Below are 26,138 nucleotides of genomic sequence, written 5' to 3'. Positions count from 1 at the left end.
GGCACCAGAGAGCCCATCCAATTATTCAAAGTAGCCCCAATTCCACAGATGGTCCAGAGGTTCATCCCATCTAGCACTGCTTCTTCTTGTTGCTTGGGAGAAAGATCTCCCAAGAAAGATCTCTATAGCCTTTCCAGAGGTAGGTTTAAGGCATGTGCCATGACATGTGTCCACATCTTTCTTGAGAACAACTTTTTAAAAATATGAATGCCTGGCCTTGAACTCAGGGCCTAGTGTTCTGTTCTCGCAGTTTTTTGTGCTCAAGGCTGGTGTTGTATTACTTGAGTCACACCTCCACTTCTGTTTTTTTTTTCTGGTTATTTGCAGATGAGCCTCTCATGGACTTGTCCTCTCCGACTGGCTCCAAACTGTGTTTCTTTTTCTTTTCTTTTTTTTTTTTTTAACTTGAACCTCCTGAGTAGCTAGAATTACTGGCATGAGTTGCAGGCCCTAGGTATAAACAATTTTTCTGTGTTCCCTTTGTAACTATGGCATTTATGTTGCTTAATTTTCTTTTCCTCAGTTGGTAAAATGATGTTTTAGGAATGAGCTGATGTAAAAGTGATCTGAGTGTGGGCTCTATCCCTGCTAATTATGGGAGCATGGATGTGCTATGCACATAAAATCCACACAGTGGCGCCAGAGCTCTGCCAAAGGCCATCCGTTGGTGGGCAAGAACCCATGATCCTCCTGCCTTGGCCTCTCAAATGCTGAGATTACAAGCATGCACCACCAAATCTAGCCTGAGCTTTCTGGAGAACAACTTTTCTACTTTCTTATTCCAGCTATGGCATATCTATTCTCCTCCTTTCTTTTTTTTCTCTCGGTTTTTCGGATGCAACAGGAGCTAGGCAAGGGCAATGTCACTGAGTTAAACTCATCTACTACAGAATCTTATATCTAAGGACACAGGGGTCTATTCTGTGTTTTGGTGCCTTTGAAAGAAAAAAGGAGTCTTTTCTGCTTAAACTGCAGTGGAATTGTAGGTGGACCTTGTTCTAGGCCTCTTATCACATGCACATGACCATATATGACCATGCATGTGTGGTAATACTTAGTAGTTAGTTCCCTGAGCATAAAGGATCCTAAAGGGTATGATTAAAATGACAGCTTTCCTTCAGTGAAATGTTGTTTGATTAGAATAGCCTATACCTACCTAATGGTATATTGAACTAATCTGTATCTGTAAAGCTCTTCTATTTTTTTTTTTTTTTTTTTTTGGCCAGTCCTGGGCCTTGGACTCAGGGCCTGAGCACTGTCCCTGGCTTCTTCCCGCTCAAGGCAAGCACTCTGCCACTTGAGCCACAGCGCCGCTTCTGGCCGTTTTCTGTATATGTGGTGCTGGGGAATCGAACCTAGGGCCTCGTGTATCTGAGGCAGGCGCTCTTGCCACTAGGCTATATCCCCAGCCCTCTTCTATTTTTTTATTGGGAAGGATTCTTTGTTTTCCAGATACATTTTCTGGACTTTAGTTTTGTTTGTTTCTCATTTTCTAGGCGGGATCCACTGTTTGCATGGACAAGAGTCAGTAGTCATTTGCAGTGTAGTGACTCCATTGCTTTCTTGGGTTGCTTCTGTTCAATGTTGTAGACTTTCCATAGATCCCTGTTCATTGTTCCTTGTCCCAGACAAACACCCTCTTAACTCCCTTAATGTCATGACACGGAGAATGATCACAGGCTCTAGTTGGAGAGATTGAGTGCATATCGGGTGAATATTAGGGTGATCTTTGTGTAGCTGGCAGAATTCCATAAAAGAGGATAGGTAAATATATTGCTATCTCATTTATTTCTTTGGCTTTTCTTTACATAGATAGGCCTCTCTATAGTGTTCATTTATTTTTATTATTAAGTTGTTGTGTTTTTGAGGATTGCATATGTGGTTTTACCCATGCAAACAAACACCCTTAGCCCTTAATAGCACTTAAGTGCCAGAAATCTTCATTCTCTTCTTCATTTTTTTTTTGTCACTGGTTTTTCCATTTTATTGACATATGTCACTTTTGGCACAGTGTCTTGCTATGAAGCCCATGCTGGCTTGGGACTTGTGATCCTTCTCTTTCAGCCTCCTGATGCTGGGATTATAGGTGTGTACTACCACCATTGGGTAGCTTTGTGTTTTTATTTTCTGGTGTAATCTTTTGATAGTCACTGGGATGTTTATAATCAGTTACATGAATTAAGTTGCACTTATATAAATATTTTGAGTTTCTTTGCCAAAGTTTCCGTTCTTTCAAAATATACCCAAGAAGTTGCCTTGGTGCCTTTTGAAACACTGAGTTGCACGAAAGCTACATGGCATGTTAGATAGCTGAGGATATGTGCAGTAATGGAAGAACAAGACTTCTTTTTTCTTTTCCTTCCAACATCAATGGCTTATAGAGATGGCATGTTAACAAAGAAGTCTAAGGAGGGAAGACTGGGGCTCAGTTGATGAGCACAAGATTCTGAGTTCAAATTTAGAGTTAATAAAGCAACAAAAAGAGCTAATAGAAAAGTCAGCTCTGTGCCTTTAGTTTTAGATATGACTAATAGTCTGTGTCTTTAATCCTCAGAGCATTTGTAATTAGATTTCTTTTTAAAATTTTTATTGTTATTATGAAGGTGATATATAGAGGGGTTACAGTTTCATGAGTCAGATAATATTTCTGTTTTGGACAGTGGCCTCTCCCTTAGTTCTCCCTCCTGTCCCCACTCACAAGTTGTACAGCATAGTGTTTGGTAAGTACTACTATTACATTTGTTTGCCCTTTGAGATTTCTTACTTAATTGCTGCATATGAGAATTGGGGGGGGGGGGGTGTAGCTCAGTGATAAACTGCTTGCCGAGTAGGTGCAACACTCTGGGTTCCATATCGAGAACCATTTTTAAAAAAAAAAAAATTTTTTTTTAAACCAATATCCATTCTTTTGAATCGTAGCCAGAAATTTCCTTTGTAGTTTGGAAACATTAGGTTAGAGCATATTGCCTCATGCATTTGTTGGCTGGGGGATACATGCTGTTGAATATAGTGGCTTGGGTAGCTGGATAGGAAGCTTTTCCTTTTTATAAAACAATCTCCCAATATCAATGCATTTATCGAAACCTACATTCCAAAAGGTAATAGAAGGGTCCTGGGTTTATGGGTCAAATTGTAAAGACTCTTGCTACCAGTACTAGCAAAAGAAGAAGAAGAAGAGGGGGAGAAGGAATAGGAGGAAGAGGAAGAAGAAGAAAGGAAGGAAAGAAAGAAAAAGCGAACTGTAGGAAAAGCCTTTGGACTCTGCTCCACTTTGAGGTCCTGTGAGAATTTATTTTGTGACTTTCTTCCCCCAGTGGCTTCTGCCAAAGTTCCTGGAGTAGGGCCATAGGCTGAGACCAGAAGCATGGACAGGTTGCTAGCTGGTTGGATGGAGAGGGTCTCCCCCCATGCTTTCATTATGTGTGAATGCCATACTGTGGAGGAAAATGCCCCTTTGGTGTTTGTATCACTTTCAGTACCCAAGTCTTTTGGAAGTGTGGATCTTTGTGTAATTCTCTTTATGCACAAGGTTAAGAACTCCTTGAATCTTGTCTTATGGGAATGTAGTTTGCATCAGGTCCCCATCCTTAGCATTGTGCTGTCTGTAGCAATGCCCAGGAAAGAATGCTGCTGTATAAATCTGTCCCTGTGCCAGCAAGACATCTACTTCTTTCTTACACAAAAACATCTGGGCATGTTATATGGGTATACACTTTCTTATTATATGTGCTCTGTGACATTTCTCTTTGCAGTGCTGGTTGCCAAGCCCAGAGCCTCACATCTATTAGGCAGGGGCTTCACCACTGGGTCACACCAGAAGCATGGCATCTAGGTGTTCAAGGTCAATCCTGCTTTGTGGCAGCTGACACCATGCTCCTAAAGCATGGCAAGCTTAGGAGCTCTTGACCAAGTGACTTCTGAGGACAATGCATAAAGCTATCCTTGGAAAGGCCCAGGGAGGCTTTGAGATAGGGATAAAAAACATTATCTGAGTTACGCTTGTTGTATCCAAGTTGGAAGGAAGATAAAGCTGTAAGCACAATAGAGATAGGCAGGACAAGAGCAAAGAAAAGGGAGCTTGCAGCTACAGCAGACACACTTGGCCTGTGAGCTTCTAGCTTACAGGGGAAGGTCTGTGCTGGTCTGAGAAATCATACTCGTCCTCAGTCCCGAGGTGAGAGGTGGGGAACTGTTGGAGCAGCTGGGAGCATGGACTTCATTCTGTGGATGGAGTAAGTACCTCATGGTTCTGGATTGAGGAGAGAGGTGGTCTGATGAGAGAGCTATGCTTTTTGGAGTTTATCTGGCAGCAGGGAAATACAAAGTAATACAAGTAGAGGTCTTTTGGGAACATCGGAGGAATGCGAAGAAAATGTGGTCGGAGCCAGGGCTCGTATCATGCTTGTTAGAATGTGTTTTCTGTTTAAAGAATTAGATGAGTATGGGGCTGGGAATATGGCCTAGTGGTAAAGTGCTCGCCTCGTATACATGAAGCCCTGGGTTTGATTCCTCAGCACCACATATATAGACAAAAGCCAGAAGTAGCGCTGTGGCTCAAGAGGTAGAGTGCTAGCCTTGAGCAAAAAGAAGCCAGGGACAGTGCTCAGGCCCTGAGTCCATGCCCCAGGACTGGCAACAAAAACAAAACAAATAAACAAGAATTAGATGAGTATGTGCAACTGTCAGGGCCTCCTAAATTCCCATCCCACCCCCCCCCCCCCCAGATATTCCTAAAACTTCCTGTCCCGTATGTGCTCTGTGAGACTTTGGTGCCTTGCAGGACCTTCTGCACCCCTAATCTCCTCCCCATACACTGCTGTGTCTCTCACTGGTGCTTTCTTTTCTTTCTTTTTTTTTTTGCCAGTCCTGGGGCTTGAACTCAGGGCCTGAGCACTGTCCCTGGCTTCTTTTTGCTCAAGGCTAGCTACTCTGCCACTTGAGCCACAGCACCACTTCTGGCCATTTTCTATATATGTGGTGCTGGGGAATCGAACCCAGGGCTTCATGTATATGAGACAAGCACTCTTGCCCCTAGGCCATATTCCCAGCTCCTCACTGGTGCTTTCATTGCTGTGAACTCCTGAGTAGTTTCAGGAATTTCATCCCTGCCTCTCCCCATACCCACCCCAGACCCCTTATAACAAGGCCTACCCAACTTCTACCTCTTGTTAACTTCCCTAGCTGTCAGTGCCGGCTAATAGAATCTGTTCGCCATCTTACCCTTCTCCCTGCTGCCCCATCCCAATTTCCAGGCAGGGGGATAAGCTTGGCACAGCTTTGTGCAGACTCTGAGAGAAACATGGCCTCCCTTCTCAGCTGACTGGTCCAGCTACAGCCAGCACCTTCTATTAGCTGGAGGAGAAGATGGGACAACAAGGGAGGGAGGAGATAGAATCGACTTATTTGGGAACATTTTGCACCTTGATTTCTAAAAGCAATTCTTCTTTCTTTTTGTCTTTCTGTCTCTCTCTCTTTCTCTCTCTAGAAGAGGGAAAACAATGCCAGGACTTGTGAATAAGAAAGATGTCATCAGGATAGACTAATAATAATAAAATGAAATGATATTTGACATCTAGACCTCTTGTTAATTTTCAAAGACATCTTAGCATGACTTTGGTCCAAGTGGTCTCATCCCTGACTTAAAATAAGCCCAGAAATTACCTACAAGATACAAGTATTTATCAAATTTGAAGTAAACTTTTCTGTGAAGTTAGTGGTAAAGGATTTCAGGGAAATTGACAATATTCTTTCATGTTTAAAAGATATATTTTTGGCCACATTGAGGTTTGAGCTCAAGGCCCAGGCAGGCGCTGTACTACTGAGCCATGCCTCTTATTTCGCACTGATTTTTTATGTCAGACCTGGGGCTTGAACTCAGGGCCTGGGCACTGTCCTTCAGCTTTTGTGCTCAAAGATAATGCTCTACCACTCGAGCACAGCTCCACTTCAGGCTTTTTGGTGGTTATCTCATGGATTTTCTTGCCTAGGCTGGCTTTAAAACACAGTCCTCAGATCTCAGCCTTCTGAATGTATACTGGTTATTTTTTAGATGTCTCACTTCCTGTCTAGAGGTGTCCTTGGGATGAAGTCAGCCTACTTTAAACCAACACCTCAGTTAGTATAGTAGGCTAAGACCAACCAGCCAAGCCCTGGGTTGAGATGGCTTGGGAGGAGATGGTTGGGATGGAATGGCCTTTGTACTAGGATCTCTTGATCTCAACACTTTAAGAGCTACAAATTCAGGCATGGGATTTGGGTATATGGCTGTCTTATATTGTATAAAGGAGTTACTAGAATAATACTGGTGAGAATTTTATTGTAAATTGTATGACTCAGGACCGGGTGTCAGCTCTGTGTAGTTAGAGGTCCTCACATCTGGGTGTTTGACTCTTCCCCATTTCTATGGCACATACTGGGACTCTCATGGTACCTGTTCATGGAACTCACATTTCTAGGGACCAGACGGAGGTAATGCCACAGCCTTGTTGAAAGAACTCTTGCTCTTAGCACTTAGATCCCTACTGAGACAGGGAGAAATCAAGGCCAAGGGAGGATGAGTGAGACAAGAAAGTTATGCATGCTCAGATCCACTAGGTGGCAGAGAGCTGCCTCTCAGCTGTGAGTAGTAGACCATCCTACTGCTACTTCGCTTTCCCATACCAATCCAGCTCTTTCTAGGCATCAGTTTCAGGCCTCCCTGGGGCATAAATGTTCCCGAGACCTCCCCACAACCAAAAGACAGCTGGATGCTGGAAGTGTGCTTCAAGTGATAGAGCACTTGCCAAACAAGCACAGAGTTCTGAGTTCGGACTCCAGTATCTCCAAGAAAAGAAAAAATTACTATAGATAATTTTTATAGGTGCTGGCGGCTTGAGCTGCAAGGAAGGAAGGGGGCACTTGCAGACATGTGCTATGCTTGACTGTGAAGCACTCACTGACAGGTAGCAGCGTGCTGTCTGCAGATATGGCCAAGGTAGACATGTCCATATTTACTGCCCTTGGTGGAGCAGCCACTGGCGTCACTTGATTATTAAATACTTGCAGATACATGCTAATGTGCCTGAGGAATGAACTTCTGACTTTATTTCATTTGATTTTAGTTAAATAACCACTTGTGCTACAGACTGCTTTTATAAACCACAAAGTTCTAGAAACTGGAGGAACTTGGCTCCTTTCCCAAGATATGTTAAGTGGCCACACCCAGAATTGATGCCCATTTAGACATAACCAAATCCAGGAAGCCAGAAAGGGCACAGCCAGGGACACTGTTCCATACTAGCCCCGACCTCTTGTGGGTGTGGCTTGGAGTTAAAGATACCCAGCATTTAGGGGTCTTCAGTCTGGCTGCTGGGTGGGTTTTGTATGTCCTCTCTGTAAGGTGCCATAGTGTGCAAATGGCAATCTTTTCCTCCTGGGTGTGTCACATTCTAACAGTTGGGTCCAAGCTAATGTTATTTTCCATGTGGAACTTGCACATGGCCTATTTGGGCTGTGTGCTGCAAGGTGTCTAGAGCTATTGGATTTCTCATGTGACAGATGCTTCCTTCAGAGAAAAAATTCTAAGAAATCTGCAAAGTAGTTACAAGATTTCCTAAAAGTACTAGAATGTCATTTACTCCTCGTATAGCTATGCAAGTTTCGTGGGGCAGCAATATTGAAAGGAACCGGGTACAAGTCCACATGAATGGAGTTAAACATTCTCTGGCCAGCCCATTTTGAAAGGTTGAGGGAATACAAACCCACCTAGACAGAGTTGTCTATTGGGACAGCCCAAATTGAGGGGGCGGTTTGAAAATTCACCTACATGGAATTAAAGAAGTCTCTTGGCCTAACCCATATTGAAGAAGAGAGAGACACAAAGTCTCTTAACCAGAATGTCTTTTGCTCCTGTTTTGGTACTTATACAAGTTTCATTGGCCGGGTTGCTCAGACCCACCTGGACTATCCCTTGAAGGGGAAGAACCACCTAGTTAAGCAAGTCTCATATTCCAGCCCATATTGAAGGGGTATGAATGACAGTACAAATCCACTTGGATGGGTTTAAGCATGTCTGTTGAACTACCCAATATGAATAGGCCCAAGAGGGTGGGATGAAGAGAAATCCATCTAGATTGAATTAAGAATGTCTGTTGGGCAAGCCCACATGGGGGTGAGGGGCTAATCCTCCTGGTTAAATAAATCTCTTGGGCCAGCCCACAATGAAGAGGACGAGGATGCAAATCCCATGGATGGATTTAAGCAGGTCAGCCCACATTGCAGAGTTGGGGTGTGTGTGTAAATCCATCTGGATAGAATTAAGCAAATCTCTTGAGCCATCCCAAATTGATGACCAGTGGGAGTTACTTGGATAGAATTAAGCAAGCCCCTTAGGCCACCCCATGTTGAATTGTTGGGGGGGGAGTATGTAAATCCACCCAGATGGAGATAAGGAAATCTCTTGGGCCAGCCCACATACATTTAAGGGGGGGGCAGTTAATCTGTCTAAATACAGTTAAGCTTGTCTCTTGAGCCAGCCCATATTGAAGGGATACGGGGGTACACCTGGATGGACTGAAGCAAGTCTCTAGAGCTAGCCCACACTGAAAGCTTGAGGAGCAAATCCCATGAATGGAATTAAGCAAGTCTTGGGTCAGCCCACATTGCAGAGTTATGAGGGAGTAAATCCACATGGATAAAGTTAATTAAATCTCTTGGGCCAGCCCATATATAGGAAAGGGGAGGAGGAGCTAATAAGATGCAGTTTTAAACTTATCCTATTAAAAGAATGGGTGGGGGGATACATCTGCATGGAATTAAGCAAGTCTCTTGTGCTAACCTACATATATTAAAGGGGGAGCTAATCGCATGTCTGTTGGGCTGCCCATATTGATGGGGGGGGCAACACCTGGATGGAGTTAAGTCTCTAGGACTAGCCCACGTTGAAGAGTTGGGAGGAGGGAAATGCAAATCCCATGGAAGGGAATTAGTCTCTTAGTTCCAATGTCCTTGTTAGCAAAGGGGTGGGTGCAGGTCCACCTGGACTGAGTTATACAGACTGTGGGCCAGCTCATATTGAAAGAGTGGGGAGTGTGGGAGCTCCTGGATAGAGTTAAACTAGCCTCTTGGACTAGCCCACATCAAAGAGGAGGGGGATGCAAATCTCTAGATGGAGTTAAGCAATCTTTTGGGTCATCCCACATTGCAGAGATGAAGGTGGTGATGTAAATCCACCTGAATCAAGTTAAGCATTTCTAGAACGATCCCAACTGAAGGGATGGTCAGTGGAAGTTACTTGAATGGAGTTAAGCAAACCCCCTTGGGCCAGTCCATGTTGAATAGTTGGAGGGGGATATGCAAATCAACTTGGCTGGAGTTAAGAAGTCTCATGGACCAGCCCATGTTAAAGGGGTGGGGGGGGGAGAGATTTACCTACATGGAGCTAAGCTTGTGTCTTGGGCCAGTTCATATTGAGGGATGAGTGAGAGTGAGGATGATACACCTGCATGGTGTTAAGCAAGTCCCTTGGGCCAGCCTATATACATTAACAGGAGCGAATGTACTTTAATAGAGTTAAACTGGCTCTTGGGCCAGCCCATATTGAAGAGTAGGGGGGGATACACCTGGTTGGAGTTAATGCTCTAGGGCTAGACCAAGTGAAGAATTGAGGGGGGGGGGAATTCAAATCCCTTAGAAGGGAATTAAGCAAGTCTCTTAACTCCAATGCTCTAGAATGTTGGTTGTTCCTGTTTTGGTACTTAAACAAATTTCCTGGGTCAGCCCATGTTGAAGGGGTCGGTGCAGGTCCACCTGGACTGAGTTGTGCAGTGGACCAGCCCAGGGAATGAGTGTGGAGCTCCTGGATGGAGTTAAGCTAGCCTCTTGGCCTAGCCCACATTGAAGAGGAGGAAGATGCAAGACCCATGGATGGAATTAAGAAATCTCTTGGGTCAACCCACATTGCAGATGAGGGTGGTGATATAAATCCACCTGCATGGATCCACCTGCACCTCTCTTGAACCATCCCACATTGAAGGGATGATCAATGGAAGTTACTTGAGTGGAGTTAAGGGAGCACAGCCCTTTGGGCCAGCCCCATGTTGAATAGTTGGAGGGGGAATATGCAAATCCACTTGCATGGAGTTCAGCAACTCTCTTAGGCCAGCCAGCCCCCATATATTGGGAGGGAGGGGCACTAATCTACCTAAAAGGAGTTTCTCTTGGGCCAGCTCATTTTGAAGGTATGGGAGAGGGGGTACACCTGCTTGGAGTTAACTCTAACATCAACCCAATGGTAGATTTCCCTTCAAAGGGACATAAGCAAGTCTCTTAACTCCAGTGTCCTAGAATGTTAGTTATTCCTATTGTTGAAGGGGTGAGTGCAGGTCCATGTGGACTGAGTTAAACAGGTCTGTTGTGCCAGCCTGGTGTGGGGGACCTTCTGGATTAATTTAAGCAAGCCTCTTGGTTCAGCCCACATTGGAGAGTTGGGGAGGGTGTAAATCAACCTGGATGGAGTTAAGCACTTTTCTGAAGTTAGCCCAAATTGAAGAGACAACCGGTGGGAGTTACTTGGCTGAGGGTGTGTATGCAAATCCACCTGGATGGAGTTGAGCAAGTCTCTTGGTCCATCCCATTTATATTAAGGGGGTGTGCTCACTACCTAGATGGAGTTACGCTTGTCTCTTGTACCAGCCCATATTGAAGGGAGGGGGGTGGGGAGGTATACCTGGGTAGAATCAAGTCTCACTAGGACTAGCCCACATTGGATAGTGGTAGAGAGGTGATGCTAATCCTTGAATCTCTTTAATGCCAGTTTCCTAGAATGGTAGTGGTTCCTGTTCTGGTACTTATACAAGTTCTCAGGCCAGCTCACATGAAAGGGGCGATTGTAAATCCACCTGATCTCAGTTAAACTAGTAGGTTTGGACAGCCTATATTGAATGGTTAGGGTTGGGGGGGTCCACCTTGATGCAAATAAGCAAGTCTCTTGGCCCAGCTCATTTTGAGTGATTGGGCTGGAGGTGGATGCAAATGCTCCTGGATATAGATAAGTCTCTTGGGCCAGTCCACACTGAAGGTGGGTGTGTAATACAAGCTCACCTGGATGAGATGGTAGCAAAGATTTTACAGCCATTTTTAAGGTGCCACTCATCTTTTATAAAGTCATTTTTATTATTGTCTTTGTTTTTGTCACATGTAGCCCAGCATGACCTCTCTATCCTGAATGCTGAGTTTATAGGCATGCCCCACCATGGTGAAGCAGTTTCTTTTCTTTGCTTTCTTTTTCCCCCCTTGGCCTATAGTTTGTCATCTAGTTCATTTCCTTTATTTATTAATAATAAAGAAGTTGCAGACATTACAACACAGAAAAAGCCAATTGAAGATGAAATTAATGTGGCTAGAAGCTTCCTTATAAGGATTTTGAGAAATCCTGTTAGGTATAGTCTTGGTTTTATAATCACTTACTTGGGTGGTATAATACATGTGTCCATTTTTCACTTGATCTTTTGTTCATGGGGAGCTCATAAACCCAACACATTCTACATCTTGTTCCCCTTACACTTTTCCTCATGAAAATCTTCAAGCTTATTGGAAAGTTTGTTGTATTAAGTGTGTCCATGTGTGTGTGCGCACCAGCGTTCTGGTACTGGGGCTTGAACTCAGGGCCTGGGTGCTGTCCCTAGCTTTTTTGCTCAAGGCTGGTGCTCTACCGTTTGTACCACAGATCCTCTTCCAGCTGGAAATAAGTCTCACAGATTTTCCTGCCTGGGCTGGCTTTGATTCATGATCCTGATCCTCAGATCTCAGCCACCTGAGTAGCTAGGATTACAGGTGTGAGCCACTGGCGCTCGGATTCTTTCTTCATTCCTGATCAGTCCCCAACCTGTCCAGAGTGAGGTCATTTCTCTCTTAATTTAGAGAAGTGGAAACTCTATGTGTTAACTGCTCACAGTCAGGGAGCATTCTTCTCTAGGCTCCATCCTCTAGCTAACATCTTAGGGATTTCCCTGGACACATCTTATCATACCTGCACAGGTGTGGTCTGGGAGTTGGTAAAGACTCAAGCCACTCTAAAAAGCCCTGGCTTGGATAGACACAAGCCTGCCAGTACAGGACGAGGACCTTGGGTTGACCTCACAATAGTTGGGATCTTAAAGGAAGATACATCTATGAGTCTTAGTGAACTACACTGCCACTGTGTTACAGAAGATATGTAGCAGTCTAAATGCTATGTGTCCCAGATGCCAGGGAACATAGAGACCTTTTTTTCTCCAGTCCAATCCCTTGTCCACGGAGGTTTATGGCCCGGCGAAAGCTATGTTAAAACTCAAATGAGAGGAGAACCTGGTTTTGTTGGCTCTTGGGGTAGGGGGAAGGTTTATATATGTAGAAAATATGCTTGATTTATTTTTACATTGATTTAATTTCTAATTGACCACCAATATTCTGGAGCCTCTGATTTTCAATGTGCATTGGGCAAGTTGGTTATTAATGGAGTCTAGGGCTTTGTTGGCAAAGCACTAGCCAGTGAGTGAAAACATCAAGTACCGAGTTCGAGTCCCAGTTTCAGACCAAAAAAAGAAGAAAAAAATAGAGATCTAAAGCAGTGGGTAGTACCTGCTGTGTCCCAAGTAAGCAGCGAGCTCATTTTCCATTCTTGCCTTGCTGTCTTGGCATGAAGGTGTCCAGTGTGCCAAGTCCTCAGTCTTCTCATTCTTTTCCAGGAGGAATGAATCGAGCTGGAGGCCTCACTCCTGGCATGCCACCAAGTTCTCCGATGGCCATCCTGAACCTGCAGCTTCGCAGTTCCCTGGTGCCAGTGGCTGCCCTTCCTGGCATGCCCAGCACCACGCAAGGTAGGTGCTTGTTTGCTGAGACCGAGCAAAGCCTGAGTAATGTTTTGTAAATGCTCATCAATTCCAGGGCTCTCTGGACTTGAGAATGGCTTTAATATTTCTGATGAGTCAAGGCCACTAACACCCCATTAAAATAAAACAATGAGCCTAGTGCTGGTGGTTCATGCCTGCAATCCTAGCTACTCAGGAGGCTGAGATGTGAGGATTGTGGTTTGAACCCAGCCTAAGCAGGAAAGTCCATGAGACTATTACATCTAATAAATGACTCAAAAAACCAGAAGTAGAGCTATAGCTCAAGTGGTAGAGCACTATCCTTGAGCAAAAAAGAAGATCAGGTAGAATGCCCAGGCCCTAGGCTCAGGCCCCAGGACCAGCATAATAAATAAAAATAAAACAATGAAATGATGAGACAGATAGATAAACAAGGGTGTTTTCACCTGTACGTTGTGGGTGTGAGAAATGAAACAGGGAAAGAGCCTCACTGGAATCACGTTGGGACTGTGCACAGCGACACCAGGCATTTGGTAGTTCTCAGCCAGGCCCTCTGGCACCCACATGCATACCACCACCATCTTCTCACGGGTTTTCCTGTGCATTGGCAGGCATCAGAGTAGTTCATCAAAGTTCCCCAGGGGATTCTCCTGTGTCTGCATTCACTCTGGAATGCCATGGTGTTCCAGTGGCCTGTAACATCCCCATGTGTCTCCTGTTAGAAGGATAATAGTAAAGCAAAGTGTGGTTTCAGGGTGTGTAATATCTCCATGTATACATCTGTGTTTGTGTGGATATGCACGTAAACACACATATATTTATGCTTGTATGTGCATGCCTGTATATATTCATATATGTGTGTGTCTGTGCATGTGTGTCTACATGTAATATGAGTTGTGCATATTTTTAGGTAGGCATGAGTAGTATCATTATTTTTTAATCTATCTTTATTGGCTTATATCTGTTATATAGGGAGGGCATTTCTTTTTCTTTCTTTTTTTTAGTTTGAAAAAACTTGTACCAATACCAGGGCTTGAACTTGGGGCTGTCCCTTAGCTTTCTTGCTCAAAGCTAGCACTCCACCACCTGAGACACAGCTTCACCTCCAGCTTTTTACTGGTTAATTAGAGATAAGAGTTTCACAGATCTTCCTGCACTTGCTGGCTCTTGAACCACCTTCCTCAGATCTCAGCCTAGGAATATAGGCTTGAGTCACCAGCACCGGCTTTCTTTTGCCATGTAAGTTCTTCTTTGATTGCTTTCTGTGCCATAGAAATCCTTGGTAAGAATCGCACAGTTGTTAGTATCTTTAGCTTTGCAGACCTGTCTCTGTCACAGTTACTCCACTCTGAAGTTGTAGCATAAAAGCAGACAGTGTATAGACAAATGGATACAGTTGTGTTCCAATAAAACTTTATTCATAAACTGCAGTTTGAATTCCTTACAATTTTCACAGGCCAAATTGGAGGACAATTTATTATTCCTTTGATTTATTTTCCTTTGACAGTTTAAGAATTAAAAAATGATTCTTAGCTTATGAGTTGTCATATGCTAGCCTCTACTATATTTAGACCATGGAGATATTAATTCAGGCATTGCCTGCTAGTAATATAGGTATTGTGTTAAGGAAATATGTTAGCATTAAAATAAAAAAAAACAGTTGTAGACAGCTGTTGGTGGCTCACCCCTGTAGTTATAGCTACTCAGGAGGCTGAGATCTGAGGATCACAGTTTGAAGCCCGCTAAGAGATATGACTCTTATCTCTAATTAACCAGCAGAAAGCTGGAAGTAGAGTGTGGCTTAAGTGGTAGAGTACCGTTTATGAGCTAAAAAGCTAAGCAAGAACTGAGGCCCTGAGTTCAAGCCAGAATACTAGCACAAAAAAGTAAAGATAAAAAGCAGTTGTAGTTGGGTGCAAGTCACTCATATCTGCAATCCAAGCTACTCAGGAGGCTGAAATCTGAGGATCATGGTTCAGAGCCAGCCAGGGCAGAAAAGTCAATGAAACTCTTGTCTCCATTTAACCAGCAAAAAGCCAGAAGTGGAGATATGGCTCAAGTGGTAGAGCAACAGCCTCTAGGTAAAGGGCCAAGCAAAAGCACAAGGCCTTGAGGTCAAGTCCTAATACTGGCACACACAGAAATTAATTAATTAATTAATTAATAATAATACTATAAAGCAGTTATTACAAAAGCATTCAGTAGAACACATGACAGGTGAGCTTGTCCTAGGCAGTTACTGTAGGATGCCTCCACAGTGCCCTCCTCCAGTTTTGCTCCTTACTGTGTCTCAGTGCTAAAACATACTTGTTGCTGTGATCTTGTCGTTGTTGTAGTTCTTCTTCTCATGACCTGTCCAGCTCTTGGGAGCAGACGAGCCTGCAACGCACTTCTGACCACTTCAGCTCCCTGGGAAGCATGGATAGTTTGGACCACCCCTCCCAGCCCTACCCATCTGGGCGCCTCTCAGCGGCCAAATCCAACAGCAGCATTGACCATCTGGGCAGCCACAGCAAACGGGATTCTGCATATGGCTCCTTCTCCACCAGCTCCAGCACCCCTGACCATACCTTGCCCAAGGCTGATGCCTCCTCCACTGAGAATATCCTCTACAAGGTGCACCTCTGGGAAGCCTCCCGGCCAGACGGTAGCCACCAGGGTCAGGTTGCAAGTGACCTGCAAAGCATGGAGGACAGACCCCTACCGCGGGTCTCCAGGGATAACAGTAAAAGCCCCAGGCCAGAGGACAATGCTGAGCCCAAGCTGGTCCCTTCTGGGAGATCAAGTTTTGGGCCAGTCTGGTATGTTCCTGACAAGAAAAAGGCTCCTTCATCGCCTCCTCCCCCTCCTCCTCCTCTGCGCAGAGATAGCTTTGCTGCCACGAAGGGCCAGGAGAAGGCACAGAGCCTCCCATTCTCAGAGGCGGCCACTACCCAGCACTTTAAGGCTTTGACTCGGCTGCAGCCCCGTGGGGACTGGAGAGTGGACCCGGCAGATCGACCTCGAAGGCTGGTGTGCCCTGGCAGTGGAAAGGAAACCCGGGGCTCTACCTATGTGCCGGAGGGCCATCTGGATACTGGTGTGCAGGGATCTGACCATAAGTCAGGCAACCCCCTGGGGGCGCCCGGCAGGCTCCACACTTCCCTGTCCAGCATTGATGTGCGCTTCCTGCAGCCTCACCAAGGGGGCCACCATTCACGCCACTGCAGCGACGAGAGCTCCAGGGCCCCCGCCTTGCACAGGGCCCCCCAGCACCTGCCCTTCCCTGGAGGCCGGCAGGAGCTTCTTAACGCGTGCTGCCAGGACCCAAGTCCCCCTCAGGTGAAGTGGTCCAGTGCCACCCACCAGAAGGCTGATGGGCAGAGCTATTACTACTGTGTACCTGCCAGGCAGCCTGGACAAGGGGGCCCCCAGGGGGCTCAGCTCCGGGGAGATTACTGGCAATTGAATGTTGGCCTTGAAAATCCTTCCATGCAACCCATGGTCCACAGTGCACGATGCCACCTACCTCAGCGTGAAGGGGCCCTGAATGCCTATGACACACGACCATGTCACCCACTAGCTGGAGGGACTGAGGGCAGTTTCTTGGGCATCCAGGAGCCTGCAGGTGCTGGCCATGTGGATAAAGCCAGTCTGCAGAAAATGAGTGAGGGCTTCAAATGGGTGGATGGGTCAGGCACGAGGATCTCTCGCCAGAGGACACCCATGCTGCATTCCCTGACCCAAGAGAGGGCCCACCAGCCGGGGAACTGCCAGGATGGCATCGAGAAACCACCACCGTTCGATGCCCAGGGAGGAAAACCCACACGCAGGAGCGACCGGTTTGCCACCACGCTGAGGAATGAGATCCAGATGCGTAGAGCAAAGCTGCAAAAAAGCAAGAGTACAGTGGCCCTGGCTGGAGCCAGTGAGGCTGAGGAAGATGCTGGCATCTGGAGGGACAAGGCTGGGGCTGCTCCAGAAGGTTCCTTCACCAGTACCTACAAAGACCACCTGAAAGAGGCTCAAGCACGTGTCCTCCGGGCTACCTCCTTCAAGCGCCGGGACTTAGACCCCTGCCCAGCAGACCAGTCTCCAAGTTCATCAGAACACAGGGCTGGGGATCACAGTTCCTCATCCTCCTATTCTGGGGAACCAGACTCTGTCCCCCACTTCTGGGAGGCAGGCCTGGCCAAGCCGTCCTCATCTGGAGGTGGCATGCCTCACATTTCCCGAATTGGAGGCCGGAAACGCTTCACCATGGAACAGAAACTGAAGTCTTACTCTGAGCCAGAGAAAATGAATGAAGTGGGGCTCTCAGGGGCCCGCAGTCCCCGCACAGGCCACGGAGCGCATGAGGACACCATAGGGACTTTTGCCGACAGGTGGAAGTTTTTTGAAGAGACAAGCAAACTGGTTCTTCAGAGGCCAGGCCGGCGACAAGCGCCTGGTGGGCTCCCAAGAGAGAAGGCAGAGAGGCCCAAGACAGCAGGCCATGGCTGGGAGCGTGGGGAATCTTGGTTCGAGAAAAGGTCCCGTGCCACCTCCTTTGGGGAGATCCTCAATGGTCATGAAAAATCGGAAAAGGCAAGGCAATGTGACCCACCGCAGAGGCTTGGAACCTTTGCAGAGTATCAAGCCTCTTGGAAGGAGCAGAGGAAGCCCCTGGAAGGCAGAAGTTCTGGGCGGTATCATTCGGCGGACGACATTCTAGATGTGGGGTTGGATCAACACCAAAAGCCGCAGTACCTTCATGAACGGTCCCGCTCCTCTCCGTCCACAGAGCACTATTCCCAGGTAAGCATCAGGCTAGGAAGCCGGCCGCTCTCCTCCCTGACCACCACCCCAAGATGAGGTGTCACACCCCCCCAGGATCCGCTGGGCCCACTGGCATGCAGTTGCATGAGTGTCCGTGGGCAATGCGACGTACAAGTGAAAGGTACTGGGGACAAAGTTGCTATCTGTAGGGCAATTTTAAATGCCACATTTCTGCCAGCCCACCTTTCATTCCCAGCCTTCTCTCTTACCCCCCCTCTCTGTTTTCTTTTCTTTTCTCTCTCTTTCTTTTCCTATGTGTGTGTGCCAGTGCTGGGGCTTGTGCTCTTGCTAAGCTGTTTTGCTCAAGGCTGGAGCTCTACCATTCGAGCTACACCTCCACTTCCAGGTTTTTTGCTCTTCAATTGGAGATGAGAGTCTTACAGACTTTTCTGCCCCAGCTGGCTTCAAACATCAATCCTCAGATCTTCGCCTCCTAAGTAGTTAGGATGAATTTGTTTGCTTCCTTCATGTGTAGTACAAATCTCGGGGAGGGAGGGGGAGGAGGTAGAGGTAGGAAGCAAAGAAACTAGTAATTTTACCTAATGAAGTAAAAATGGGTTCTTTATCATACACTAGCCACTTCTAAAATATCGATACTATTTAACATTTCATATATTTATTAAGGTGGTACCAGGACTTGAACTCAGGATCTTATACTTGCTAGGCAAGTATTCTACCATTTGAGCCATACAACCATCACCTATTTTCGTTGTTGTTAGCTGTGGGCTCTTTAGTTATTTTTCACATAGGGTATTGTACTCCTTTGCCGATGGCTGACTTCAGACCAACCTGACTACCCTATGTAGCTGGGATTACAATTGCACCACTATGCCTGGCTTGTTTAGTTGAAATGTGCTCTCACTAACTTTTTGCCTAGGCTGGCCTCAAACTATAATCCTACTGAGTAGTTGACGTGCATGTACTATCATACACAACTTAAACTCACAGCTATTATTTTTTTGTCCATTGTGGGGCTTGATCTCAGGGCCTGGGCGCTGTCCCTGAGCCTCTTTGTGTTCAAGGTTAGTGCTCTACCACTTAAGCCAAAGCACCACATCCAGTTTTTGAGTGGCTAATTGGAGATAAGGGTCTCAAGGGGACTTTTCTGCCTGAGCTGGCTTCGAACTGTGATCCTCAGATCTCAGCCTCCTGAGTACCTAGGATTACAAGAGTGAGCTACCGGTGCCCAGCTCATTATTATTTTCTAAGGATACACTCTGAGACAAAGTGTATTTAAACATGCGTTGGATCTAGTGTACTTTTTTATTTTTGGCCAGTCTTGGAGCTTGAACTCAGGGCCTGGGCACTGTCCCTGAGTTTCTTTTGCTCAAGGCTAGTACTCTACCACTTGAGCCACAGCGCCACTTCTGGCCTTTTCTATTTATGTGGTACTGAGGAATGGAACCCAGGGCTTCATGCATGCTAGGCAAGCACTCTACCACTGAGCCACATTCCCAACTCTAGTGTACATTTTTCAAAGCAGTTTTAAATATCATTTTTGTATATGTTTTGCATTTTTTATTTGCATGAATTGTACAAAGAGACTTCATCATGGTGTCCACACATGCATATAGTGTATAGACCAAATTCACCCTATTTTGCTCTTTTTAAATATTCACCTCCCCCTTTTAAACAGTTTTTAGTAGGTTTTATTATTGATTCTCCCCCTCCTTCCCCACATTTTAGTGCTGGAGTGAAAGCCAAGGCCTCATGCATACAGGGCAAGTACTCTACCCTTGAGCTTGCACCCACCAGCTCCTATTGTACTCCGTGGTGTTAATTGCAATCAGTTTCTAAAAACTACATATTTTTATCAGTAGCTCATAGTCTTCTCTTTTTCCCTACCCCTTTGTGTGCTTTTCATGAGTACTCCCTCTGAATTTATGTATTACAAAGAGAAAAATGGCTGCTGCAACAAATTTTCTTGTAAAAGGCCCAGTTGTAACAGTAACATAAGATATGCAACACAAATGGGAAGAAAACGGCTGTATATCCCATGACATCCTGGTACTAAACACTTGTGACCGCTGAGAACTCCATTCTTGCTGAGCAGGAGTGAAGCATCCCAGCCCCCACAATTCCTGTGGCCTAAGCTTTCCCCATAGTGGCTTGTGACCAGCTGTCTTTTATTGTGTTTTGTCTGGCCAGTTGTGTCACGTGCTTCGCAGGCTTTGCGTAGGACCTCGATTTCCTGCCTAGAAGTGGATGCAGGGTCTTAGGTCAGTCAACTCAATGGAACGCTTTGTGGAGCTGAACGGGCACAACCCATGGCCAAGTCTCAGTACAAGACAAGGGGCAGCGTGATTGGCACTGTGGGACAGGCACGGAAGGCAAGCCCACAAATGAGGGGTTTCATTATAACAGATGCCGTTGGCAGGCAGGCAGCTCAATGACTTGGTGTCTCACAGTGTTGCCCTTTGCAGGAAGCATCTGTGGAACCACGGAGGCAGGCAGAGGATTCTGGGGAGCACAGAGAAGCACTTTCCTCTGCGGTGCATGCCAAGGACGGATGTTCCACTCGGAGGTACATGAAATGTGCACTTGGGACTTGCTTGCAGGGTATATTGGGGGTGAGCTGATTTGGGGGAAGGTGAGTACCCATTTAACATCTGTGGTCAGAGCTAACTGGGCATGATTTCTGTCATCCCCAGTACCCTGGAGTTTCAAGCAGAGTCTCGTAGGCCCTGCAAGCACTGCCCAGAAAAACATTGCCAAGGTGCCATTTTAAATTTCTTAAAATTGCTACTGCTTCTGTACTATGATTTATGTTTGTTTTTGTGCCAGTCCTGGGGCTTGAACTCAGGGCTTGGTGTTGTCCTTGAGCTTTTGTGTTCACTCTATCACTAGAGCCACAGCTCTACTTCCAGCTTTTTGGTGGCTGTTTGGAGATGAGTCTCACAGACTTTCCTGTCCAGGCTGGAGTTAAACTGTGATCCTCAGATCTCAGCCTCCTGAGTAGCTCAGATTATAGACGCAAGCCACTTGCATCTGGCCTATGCACCATGAAATGTTTTATGGAATGACACACTTGACAGTGGTATGTTTTAACTAGCTAGCACCCAGCTGTGTTCTATAGATCCTGGTCTCAATTAGAGTTGCTACAGAAGACCAACAGTTAGAAAGGAGTGAGGCCAGCCTTCCTAAATGGGACTTGTTTAAGGAGTTGACTTTGAGCTTAAAAATAGGTCAAGTCAGTAGATTCCTTAAAGGGAAGCAAGATCAGTGTTGGCATCAGAGTGTTACAGAGTTGACTATCTTAATTCTGAAATGTTGCATGTGTCACTGTTGAGTTGTGGAGAGGATGAGATTTGAATAAATTCATTGTGTGATCTTGTCCTCCCGGCTGAGGGGCTGTGATAAAGACAGTGTACATCTCTGCAGTTTTAGTGGACCTTTCTTTACAAAACTGATGGAGAGATGGAATTCAGTGGGCACAACAGTACTGAGTTTGGAGTTTTCTGTGGCTTGGAAAAGCTTGTGCAATTGCTATAATATGCAAATTAAGCTGGCCTCAATCAATGCTCAAGGTTTCAATCAGAAATAATTGATCTAGTGTGTGTGTGTGTGTGTGTGTGTGTGTGTGTGTGTGTGTGTGTGTGTGTGTGTGTGTTTTGGTACCGGGAGCTTGAACTTAGGACCTTAGCTCTGTCCCTTTGTTTTTTCTGCTCAAGGCTGGTGTTCTACCACTTGAGCCATACCTCTAGTCTGGCTGTTTTGGTGGGTAATTGGAGATGGTCTCACAGACTTTCCTAGGCTGTCTTCAAATTGATGTCCTTAGATCTCAGTCTCCCAAGTAGCTATGATTAAAGGCATGAGCCACCAGTGCTAAGCTTGATGTCTCCTTTTTTTTTTTTTTTTGCCAATCCTGAGGCTTGACCTCAGGGCCTGAGCACTGTCCCTGGCTTCTTTTTGCTCAAGGCTAGCACTCTACCACTTGAGCCACAGCACCACCTCTGGCTTTTTCTATATATGTGATGCCAAGGAATCGAACCCAGGGCTTCATATGCATGAGGCAAACACTCTGCCACTAGGCCATATTCCCAGCCCCTCGATGTTTACTTTTAAGAGTCTTGTGTACAGGCTTTTACTTCAGTTAGCTTTCACCCGAATGCTGTGAGCTTTCTATGACATGATCACATGTTTATTTATGTGGCTTTGGTGACGGGTCTAGTATTCTGTGTGTGAGGATGTTGCAAGTCTTTACAATCACTTGCAGCCTGCATGGCTAGAACGATGCACCCATGATGAAGAAAGGCTGGTGAATAATCCACCTCCAGAATTTTGCAGTGTCTGAGGACACAATTAGAGCTTTATGACTGTGGAGTCTGAGGCGGTCACGTGCTGAGTGCCAGCTGTGGTCTGTTTTGCAAAGCCAGCTTCCAGGCGCCACAGCAGTCTCTGAGTGGCTCTGCATTGCATGGGAGGCTCTGCACACACGGGGTCCTACTTGGCTCCTAACTCCTGACCCATACCACAGGCATGCGTGGTGCAGGGCATGCGGAGCCTCTGCTGTGCTTTGAGGACATCCCAGAAACACCTGTAGAGTGCATGTCCTGTGTCCATGCAAGTGGCAGTCAGTACTGAACGGGTCAAGAGGAAGGGGAGGGGCTGTGTGCATTATTTAGGGGCTTGTGTCTTCTAGCAGACTACATAACCACTCTGAAGAAATTAGTTCCAGATGCGTTCTGCTTTTGAGATACAAACCCAGCAATTTTCAGAATTATCATGTGTATGTTTTTTGAGAGTGACAAAGCCCAATGGAATTCCAAAATATGAATGCTAAAAAGTCATTCTCAACTTTCCCCAGAGAGCCTTTAATTTTCCAAAGGGTCAGCAAGAAAGAACATGTTTGAAAAATTAAAAGAATAATCAAAATGCAAGTTCAGCCCTTTGTCCACCATAGCCAAATTCTATATTACACTTTTAAAAAAAGCCTAATGAGCCAAGTACTGGTGGCTCATGCATGTAATCCTAGCTACTTGAGAGGCCAAGAATGGGAGGATTGTGATTCAGGGCCAAGCCATGGAGAAAATTTCCATAGCCAGACACATGGCACAGGCCTGTCATCCTACACTGTGTGGATCAGGGTTCCAGGTAACCTGGGCAGAAAGGTCTTCCATACTCCATCCCTATGGAGGAAAACTGAACACTGGTTGTGCATGCTAGCAATTGACTGTCTAAAACAGGCAGATCAAGGGCCAGGTGTGTACTCAGGACTTTCTCTAAAAAATAGCCAGAGGCATGGCTTAGCATTAGAGGGCCTGCCTAATTAGCATGAAGCTGAGTTTAAACTTTAATACTGCCAAAAATAAAGAATTCATTATTTTACACGAGTTTAAAGTAACAGAAAAATGTGTATAATGAATGAATGACTGATATGATTACAGATGGATGATCATTAAAAAGTGCTTTTTGCTTACTTCTGTTGAGGTAACAGAAAAATATTGACGTAGAAATTATTATTATTTTTTTTTTTTGGCCAGTCCTGGGCCTTGGACTCAGGGCCTGAGCACTGTCCCTGGCTTCTTTCCGCTCAAGGCTAGCACTCTGCCACTTGAGCCACAGCGCCGCTTCTGGCCGTTTTCTGTATATGTGGTGCTGGGGAATCGAACCTAGGGCCTCGTGTATCCGAGGCAGGCACTCTTGCCACTAGGCTATATCCCCAGCCCCTAGAAATTATTTTTATTTGATGGTTATTCACCCATGTCAAATGGAAATAACTTTTTGGTGTGTTTGTCATTCAGATATTGTAGGACCTCATAGTGTAGAAAGGAAAGAACAACATAATATTTACATATAGTTCTCAGTTTAAAAAATTTACATGGGTGTGGTAGTACATGCCTGTAAACCTAGCCCAAGGAAGGAGGTAGGAGGATCTTCAATTGGAGGCCAGCTTGCACTATATAATGAAACTCTATCTCAAGAATGGAAAAAACAAAACAAAAACACAAAAGCAAAAAACAAACAGAAACCCTCTGTGCAGGAGTGACTCACACCTGTTATCCTTACTACTCAAAGCCTGTGAGACTCTGTTCTGCAATCAACCACCAAAAAAGCCAGAAGTGGAGTGTGGCTCAAATGGTAGTGCTAGCCTTGAGCAAAAACAAAACGACAACAACAACAACAAAAAAACTCAGGGACTGTGCCCAGACCCTGAGCATGCACACACACACACACACACACACACACACACACACACACACACACACACGGCAAGTGTGGTGGTTCAAAACCAGCCTAGGCAAAATGTTTATGAGACCCGAATTCAAGCAATAACTGGATATAGTGGTGTTTACTTGTCACCTCAGGTCCTTGGGAAGTGCAAACCTGAAGTTCAGCTTGAGGTTTAAATGTAAGAATGTATTTGAAAATCAATGAAAGTGAAATGGGCTGGAGACATGGCTCAAGTGGTAAAGCATCTGTGTAGCAAAGACAAGAAAGGCCCCGAATTCAATCCCCAGTACCCGCCCCCCCTCAAAAAAAGTGTATCAGAAGTCACAAGAGAGAATGCTGAGTTATGGAGAGAACAGATTGGGGGTGATGAGGCACAAGTCACCAGACCCCAAGGGAGCAGATCCAGTAGCATTTGCTCACCTCCAGCAGCCCATCCTTTCTGTTCCATAGAGCTTTCCCAGCAGCCCCCCTACTTTCAGAAGTTCTGCACGAGGTCCTCAAACCCAGTCACTACAATAGCAGGGACTGACTTTCTTACAAATGCATCTCCCACCGACTTGGGATTCCTTGAACACTGGGTGTTAGAATTCCCTTGGGCTTCCATCACAGGGTGGGAGGGCGTTATATTTCAGACACTTACTTTCCCTTAATGCTGTAATCTATAATGTGTAGGCTCTAGATTCCTCCTGAGAACTCTCCTAGCTTGTAGGATGCTATTTTCTCCCAGTGTCTTCACATGGTTGTCCCTCTGTGTGTCTGTCTCTCTACCTCCTCTTCAGACAGATTAGATTAGGGCCATACTGTGACCTCATTTTATCTTAATCACCTGTTTTAAAGGCTTTGTTGCCAAATATAATTATATTCTGAGATACTAGCATTAAGGCTTCAACATATTAATTTGAGAGGTGATTCCCATTCAGGTCACAATCTAGAAGAAAAGTACTGCTTTTCTATATACCTAGAGAATATGGACCCAGAGTCCTGATCGTGTGTCAGCTCTCCCAGGAAGTGTCATTTTGTTGGGGAAGTTTCATATTCACAGTTTTGGGGAATGCATATATAAAATGAAGAGGGAAGCCTTAGTGGTTCCTGCCTGCAATCCTAGCTACTCAGGAGGCTGAGATCTGAAGGTGCTGGTTCAAAGCCAACAGGTACAGGAAAGTCTGAGACTGTTCCATTAACCATCAAAAAGACAGAAATGGAGGGGTGGTTACAATGGTAGAATGCCAACCTTGAGCAAAAAAGCTCAGGGATAGTGCCCAGGCCCTGGTACCAGCACACATACATACAATATAATAATAACAACAACAACAACAATAATAATAATATGGAGGGGACTTTGGTGAAATCCTGTCTGTGCAGTGTGTGTGTGCAATAGTTGCACACCCTCTCTGCTTCAATAATTGTACTCATAAGAGTTCACCTTCAAAGTAGACGCTTGCTGCACTGTGACTAGGAATGTCCTGCGCAGACTGGAGAGGTGTGGGGAGAACAATGACTCCTGGATTTCCATCATGGACTTATTTGCCACACTTTTTTTTCTCTGATCTCAAGATTTTCTTTCTCATTTCTGACCAAGAAGACTTATAGTTTATTTTTTTCTTTTTAAAATACCCTTCATGTGGATGCAGGTTAAGTGCTAAAAAATGGTTGGGGCATATGGATTAGCTAGTAACTGGATGAGTGAGTCAGCCTTCAGAAGGATGACTGGAAAGATGGGTGAGTGAGTGGAGATTGAGTGAGTATGCAGATGAATGAATGGATGGACTGGGGAGTGGGTTGGATGGATGTGTTTGGGGAGGATGGGTGGGTTGATGATGGGTTGAATAGATAAGTGGATGGATGAATGCATGGGTGAGAGGTAAGTAAATTGGTAGAAGGCAGTTGGATGGATTGGTGGATGGATGGATGGATGGATGGATGGATGGATGGATGGACGGACAAGTAAATGAATGATTAGGTGTGTCCATGGGTGGATTGATAGATTAATAGATGATTCCAACCAAATTTTCCTTAAGTCAGTCTTTCTTGAACATGATGAATAACAAGTCCGTGGTGTTACATTCTGCATGCTGAAATTTTACTTAAGGTTTTAGTGTCCATGGCAGTAAATGAGATGGCTTTTGCTTATCTTTCTGTACTTGATTTAGAGCTGAAACACAAGCATCTCAAAAGGTCCGTAGCCGGGACTTGTTTTCCTGCTTCCCACCTGAAACTGTAAGAAGCTAGGACTCACTGTGTTGGGCTGTTGCTCCTCCCATTGAGCGTCTTGGCGAGGGCTGTGCTAAGGTTCGGGAGAGGCCGCTGCTGCGGGCACTGGCCACATCCCTTCCCCTGCCA

At 45.5% G+C, this 26,138-nt stretch overlaps 1 protein-coding gene across 1 annotated transcript in view; it reads left to right on the top strand.

The window, feature by feature from the left end:
- The window catches only part of Shroom2 (shroom family member 2), a 71,060-nt gene that overhangs the window by 19,961 nt on the left and 24,961 nt on the right, over positions 1–26,138 (top strand). Inside the window, exons 3-5 of the mRNA XM_048335499.1 lie at positions 12,705–12,836; positions 15,164–17,603; positions 20,048–20,148. Of these exons, the coding sequence (XP_048191456.1) occupies positions 12,705–12,836; positions 15,164–17,603; positions 20,048–20,148 (2,673 nt within the window). The remainder of the gene's footprint in view (positions 1–12,704; positions 12,837–15,163; positions 17,604–20,047; positions 20,149–26,138) is intronic.

Source organism: Perognathus longimembris, chromosome 28, assembly GCF_023159225.1.
Source record: "Perognathus longimembris pacificus isolate PPM17 chromosome 28, ASM2315922v1, whole genome shotgun sequence".
In the NCBI taxonomy this organism is placed as follows: Eukaryota; Metazoa; Chordata; class Mammalia; order Rodentia; family Heteromyidae; genus Perognathus; species Perognathus longimembris.
This window is presented reverse-complemented; position numbering and strand designations above follow the sequence as displayed.